This window comes from Zophobas morio, unplaced genomic scaffold, assembly GCF_036711695.1.
Source record: "Zophobas morio isolate AGI-343-1 ecotype UQ-CSIRO unplaced genomic scaffold, CSIRO_AGI_Zmor_V1 ptg000952l, whole genome shotgun sequence".
In the NCBI taxonomy this organism is placed as follows: domain Eukaryota; kingdom Metazoa; phylum Arthropoda; class Insecta; order Coleoptera; family Tenebrionidae; genus Zophobas; species Zophobas morio.
In genome coordinates, this window is record NW_026973054.1 from 64,718 (window position 1) to 70,717 (window position 6,000).

General features: G+C 33.1%; 1 protein-coding gene across 5 annotated transcripts; it reads left to right on the plus strand.

The window, feature by feature from the left end:
- The first annotated feature begins 1,570 nt into the window (after positions 1 to 1,570).
- LOC135122194 (tRNA(Ile)-lysidine synthase-like) lies at positions 1,571 to 5,617 on the plus strand. Of its 5 annotated transcripts, none has more exons than XR_010279278.1 (20): positions 1,571 to 1,653; positions 1,772 to 1,855; positions 1,999 to 2,120; positions 2,177 to 2,317; positions 2,370 to 2,448; positions 2,510 to 2,560; positions 3,382 to 3,474; positions 3,523 to 3,600; positions 3,653 to 3,769; positions 3,821 to 3,895; positions 3,945 to 4,076; positions 4,128 to 4,289; positions 4,347 to 4,469; positions 4,526 to 4,594; positions 4,660 to 4,751; positions 4,822 to 4,873; positions 4,925 to 4,992; positions 5,047 to 5,101; positions 5,153 to 5,274; positions 5,436 to 5,617. XR_010279278.1 is itself a non-coding variant. In XM_064046404.1 (20 exons), the coding sequence occupies exons 4-20, from the start codon at positions 2,256 to 2,258 to the stop codon at positions 5,553 to 5,555; spliced, it is 1,554 nt and encodes a 517-aa protein (XP_063902474.1). In that variant the 5' UTR covers positions 1,571 to 1,653; positions 1,772 to 1,855; positions 1,999 to 2,120; positions 2,177 to 2,255; the 3' UTR covers positions 5,556 to 5,617. The 5 variants fall into 5 exon arrangements, 3 of the variants coding, with proteins under 3 accessions (XP_063902474.1, XP_063902475.1, XP_063902476.1); XM_064046404.1 differs by having other exon boundaries at positions 4,925 to 4,996; XM_064046405.1 differs by lacking the exon at positions 5,436 to 5,617 and adding an exon at positions 5,361 to 5,415 and having other exon boundaries at positions 4,925 to 4,996.
- The last annotated feature ends 383 nt before the right edge of the window (positions 5,618 to 6,000 follow it).

Below are 6,000 nucleotides of genomic sequence, written 5' to 3' on the forward strand. Positions count from 1 at the left end.
ACGGCGCCAACTCTCGATCCAGTATGATGCTTTTAAGTATTTAACCTGTTACATTCCCCCCCCACGCCCCCAGAAAAATCTGCTAAGCTAAAAATCAAGCATTTTCTAACCTTTCTTAAAGGTATAAAGACAGACAGAAAACTGGTCAATAAAGTTTTCCTTGCTTTAATATTTTTTTATATCTTGTGTAATATATTTTATATATTATACACCACACATCTTACTTAATTAACTATACACACAATATATTTCTATATTTTAACTCTTATATTTAATATACTTTTATTACATACATAATACAGATTTTGATAAAGGATGAGGTTAAGGACTGAGGTTAGTGGTAGGTTCACGTTATCTTCCAATTGTGAAAGGTTCAATATACGTATACTTATCTTAAAAAAAGCTTTAGCGAAATCTTTTTTTGTTACAATATAGAATCTGTAACGAAGCCCCTCATTTAAAAAATCTTAAGAGTGTCTGAAAGACAGATTTCACTATAGCTTTTTAATTTTTTAGGTCTATATTTTTAACTCTAGGGGTTTTTACGTTATTAAAGCACTTGTTAGTTTCTTTTCTAAATTAAGATTTATTATGAACCTTGGTACCCTTATGACATAAAAAGCGGTAAATACTAATGTGGGTTAAAGGTAAGGTGTTAATACTAGTCAATAGTAATTGAAAATAGTTTAAAAAAATCACTTAACGAAGAGTTTATCCATAAAATTATTAAATGTGTATGTTCATTACAATGTTTAGGGCTCATATTAAACAATCGGGGGCCCACCGGCAGCTCAAGTTAAAAACCAAATTTTATTGCACTGGTATGCTCCAGTCGTTATAAGTAAAATAACTTAAAGTGCCTAACCTACATTTTACTTGATTAGTTTTCTCTAACGGTTTATATACGTAAAGTTGTCATATACCAATCTTGAGAGTTTTCGTCGTAGCTCGGTGGTTAAGAGCATTGTTGTACATATTCAAGGTTGTAGGTTATAGGTCCCACCGACGCGACTCTCTTTTTCGGTCTTTGATGGTCCCGTATTCAACCTCGCCCTCCCAAATTAAGAGTACTCTTCGCAACGACGGCCAATAGCTACAAGATAACTTTTTGTATATCCTCAGGGTTTAGGCCTAGAATTCATAGTTCAACAGCTTCAGATACTATTAGAATTTGTCTTTGAACAGGAAATAACCAACTATTTAAAGGAATGGAAACCGGGACAATAACTATTCGCTTTAATGCTTGGCCACAAAACTGCGACGAAATCTTTCACTTCTAACGCACTATTTGTTCAAGTACACAGTTGGTCTAAAACTAACTTTCTTTAGCGTAACTCATGAAAAATAAATAATTTTGGGTATAAGTTTTCATATTAGATAACAGTGTTCATTGTAAAAAGTATTTAATAAGGTAATAATAACGTTAAGAAAATTTTAATGTCGAAATAAAGAGATGTAAAAGTTGTTCAAGCGAAGAAAACTTTTTGGCATCCGCAAGGCCAAAAAACCACATGTTGGGAAATTCTTTAAAGGTTCTCGAGTCTTTCGGTAAAAATTCTGCTATGACCGACTTATCAGAAGCGGAAGATGTTTTAGCTTTTTGGTTTTTGCCCAGCATTGAACAAAACTACAGACAAAAGTGGTTTTCTTCAGGTAGGTGAGCACCTAGTTTATGGAAAACTGATTTCTAAAATAATTTTTGAAATAAATTGTTATGTTTATAAAACTTGTATGAGACAAGTTAACTCTATTTTTGCTATCGCAATAACAGGAAAAACCAAAGAAGTAGACTTGCAGATAACACAAAAGTTTTTAACTTTATTAAAAAAAGCGGAAGTTGAGGTATTTTAATAAGGTTAAAGAAACTTTTATACTATTTAAATAATTTTTATCATATATTTTGCTTACCTTTTATTTGTTTTACTTTTCAAGATCTTTTTAACTAATTTTTTGGTTTTGGATTTTTAGCTATGAGTTATATTATTTCTTATTGACAAGGAACTTTCTACTTGGAAGAATTTTCCTAAATCGTTTCTTGCGCTCATCATTGTTCTTGATCAGTTTTCTCGACATATATATAGGACGATTGATATAGAAAGAAAGCAGAAAAATGATAAATTGTTCTATAATTTTATTAATATTTCTGCTACTTATGCTCTTATTTATCAAAATTTAGAGCTTTACAGTACTGTGAAGAATTTTTAAGTAAAGGTTGGTTAGCCTGCCTCTCTGTAGAGGAGGCCTTATTTTTAATAATGCCATTGCGACACTCTCCCTCCATCCCTAGATTAAATCGTGCTTTGTTTATAGCAAAGAGGTTTTTAATTACCCCTAATGCCTTTTTATAACCTGTTACAATTGGATCTTAGTTTAAAAACGCTAACGGAAAGCAGAAATAATCTCATTCAGAAGTTTTGTAAAGTAACCCAACGCAAACTTTATGAACTAGTAATTGCTTTTTTGATTACTCATGTACTTCTCTCTTTTTTGTTTTTATAATTATAAATAGGAAGGTCGTTTGGGGAATCCAGAGGATATATTGGAATTTCACGAGTTTCCGGTAATTTTTTGTAATTTTTTTTTTAATTTTTGTTTTTTTTATATTTATCGGAAGTTTTATTTGTTATTTATTATATTTTTTAAATATGCTTTACTATATACATAAAATAGTATATTCATAATACTTTCTTTTACTGCTCATTTTTTACTTTCTTACTACATAAAGATAATAATAATATATTTTCACTTCAAAAATGGTGTGAAATAATTATTTATAGTGAAAGAATTCAGTCGAAAAGTTTATAATCTGTACTATTTTAAATCTTATGACCGTGTTACGTTTTAATTGCTACTCTATAAAAGTTAAAAGGCCTGTGTAATTTTTACTAGTTTATATTTTAAATTTCTGTTTGAAGAGATTTCTTATAATTTATAAAAATTTTATATAACCACGGAAGCAGTACTGATCGTTTTAATTTTTATTTTGAAAAACCAGGTATAAGTTTATTATAACTGTTCTATATTAAGTACTAGTAATACAGGAAACTCGTTATAGTTTTCACCTAAATCTTAGTCTTCATTAATTTTTAATCCCATTTACATATTTAGATGGTAAATACTCAGATTTATTCTTCTATAACCAATTTTTAAAAGGGTGAAAGGTTAGTAGTAAAGAACTTTTGCTACTGGAGGGATTTGTGTTTTTTTTTCATTAAGTGATTTTCACTTCCATTTTTTAAAAGAACTTGCCCTTTTATACGTTTTGAAACAATTTTTTCGGTTTATTGAACCTTTTGTTGATTTCGGAAAGCTTTTTTACTTTGTAAATCTATTAGTTGCATTTACTCGGAAAGTTTATATATTATTTTAATATTTTTATAGAGCGATGACCAAGGAATAAACGAAACAGCTCTTTTTAAAGTTATTGAGTCTTTCTTCTGTAAGCATCACGTTGTTAACTACAAGTACATGATGGTGACGTTTTTATAAAATTGTTGTACGTTGTATTAAGTAAGTTGTTAGGTTTCTTTGTCCGGCGGCGTGGATTCCATGGTCCTTACGAAAATCACGTGCGTCCTCTCTAAGAAATTTTTGTATCGAGTACGGAGTTACGTAGCCTTTGCGCTGGTATACTTTATCGCCGGACGTCCAGGTAGTATGTCTTCACGTGGACTATGGAAACCGCGTGGAAAGCGCAGCAGAGGCAAAGTTTGTGGAAGACTGGTGTTCTAAACTTGGTTGCGCTTTTCATAAAGTTGACTGCGGAAAGGTAGTTTTCATTATTATTATGACACCTAAATAAATAATACAAATTACGAAGTACACACGGAATGAAACCCCACGTGGCGAGTATGAGAAAATCTCTCGTATGTTCCGCTATGAACTTTATGTTAAGGTTTTGCACTTATTTCTCATGCGGCTTTTCTCTTGATTTATTCCCGCAGACCCTCTTTTATTATAAGAATGACTGTCCAGGCATTATGGTCGGTCACCACGCTGGTGATCTCCAGGAGAATGTAATATCGAACTTAATGAGAGGCTGCAGTCTTCTTGACTTGGGGGGGATGGCATCAACCGTACAGCTTACTTATATTATGCACACTAAGTCAGCTTATAATTCTCTGCAGAGTGTCGTCAACGGCGTAACCATATTGCGTCCAATGCTTGAGAGGAGCAAAGCTGAAATATTAGACTTTGCTCATACCTTTGGTGTTCCTTATTTCAAAGACACGACACCAAAGTGGAGTAATCGAGGCAAACTCCGATCGCATCTTCTGCCTTTGCTACAAGTTGTCTTATGTCGCTCAGTAACCGACTCGTGTTAAAGCAAACTTCTTCTCGTCCAGGAGATCTACGGCTCCGGCGTGACCAGCAACCTCTCCTCTGTTGCACGTGATTCCTTTGAACTTAACGAGATGACCAGAAGATATATTTTCCAGCCGTTCTGGGACTCTGTTTGCAGAACTCCTGTACTATAATGAGGGTAATTACTTATAGTTAATTATTTCTCTAATTTCTCTATCAGCTTGGAGTCCACGTTGATTGTGCTCCGTACGTTGACTTACCTTTATACTTTTGGAAAGAGGCTTTACTAGTATTGCGTTTTTCGTATAAAAATTATGCTTTATAAGCTTAGACCTACACTATAAAATTTATTAGCATCTGTGTCACACCGTTCTTGGAATTAGCATGATTTCTGAGAAGCCCATTCAGCTAATGATGAATAGACTTAAGAATCCTGTTGTGACTCGGTAAGTTTCGAAGGCCTTTACTTTTCGTGTTGTTAGTTTGTGTTCATTTTTGTAATGCTTTATACAATAGACTTATAAACCTTTCGATGAAGAAGAATTATTTTTCCTACTTATGGAACACCGTAATATAGTTAACCATCCAAGTTGTTATTTATCACTATTTTTTTAATAAGACTTTTGTATTGTTCAATCCAAAGTTCACTTCAGAAGTGCATGAAAATACGGCAGGGTTCGTGATTAGGCAGGTTTTTTTTTGGTTAGCTCATCTCTTCTTGTGGTTATTAGTATTGTTTAGGGGCAAACTCGCCTTCTGGGAAGGTGGACAGTCTCGGTTTCGCCAAGCATTTCCGGTAGCTTCTGCTCTTAATACCGATCTATAGAAGAGTGTTGGTCTTTTTTAGAGGGAGCACTTTCGGGGGTCGACTCCGAAATCCCTGCGATTCTTGATGTTATTTCCGGCCGTTTGAGCTATTTCTTACCATTTGCCGAGGAGTTTATAGTTTCTCCAATTAGGCCTCCAAAAGTATTAATTTCCTTATTTAGATGTCTTAGTTTCTCACTGAGATTAGTGATCACTATAGAGTTTAATGGAAACTTTATATTTAACAGTTTAATTCTGTCTGTCGTATTATTATAAATTAGCGGTGTACACGAAAGTAAAACATTTTTATTGCTGCCATTCAGAAATACCGGCTTTTGGATGAGAAATTAAGAAGAATCATTCCTTTTATTGCGGCGAAAAATAATGATTCTTTGTCTAGCCGCAACGGCGTTATAGTTAAATTGTTTTTTGAAAATAAGTAATGGAAGGTTTACTTGTCTATTGCATGAATTCTAAGAGTATATTAATAAAGTTATTTGTGTTATCATGATTGCTATATTATCACTCTATGTCATTATTTTTACTTATGCGTTACAGAAAAGTCAACTAAATATTTATAATTCTTCCGTACACTGTATGTAAGAGTCGAGAGCAAAGCAAAGCATTACTGTACCCCTCGGAGCTGACCTGTTCTGCACGTCAGTTCCTGCGAATGTAGAGTGGCCGGTGTTGAACGTATTTAGCAGGTCTCAATACTTCCAGTACTCCTCATGAACCCGAATATATATAAACTTTTTTACAACCTTTGAACGGTTTCTGTTTATTAGAAGATATTCACAAAAACATTGCATTGTCCTTTACAGGAGTTAATAAGCCTCGGAATTTTTCAATAATTTTTGTTTTGGATGAGTAATCTTTAAACATAAA

Coding starts and splice junctions, on each gene's coding strand:
- LOC135122194 (XM_064046404.1), top strand. CDS start 2,256: ATGCCATTGCGACACTCTCCCTCCATCCCTAGATTAAATCGTGCTTTG. Junction 2,318..2,369: donor GCTTTGTTTATAGCAAAGAG/GTTTTTAATTAC, acceptor ATTGGATCTTAG/TTTAAAAACGCTAACGGAAA. Junction 3,601..3,652: donor CTAAGAAATTTTTGTATCGA/GTACGGAGTTAC, acceptor CCGGACGTCCAG/GTAGTATGTCTTCACGTGGA.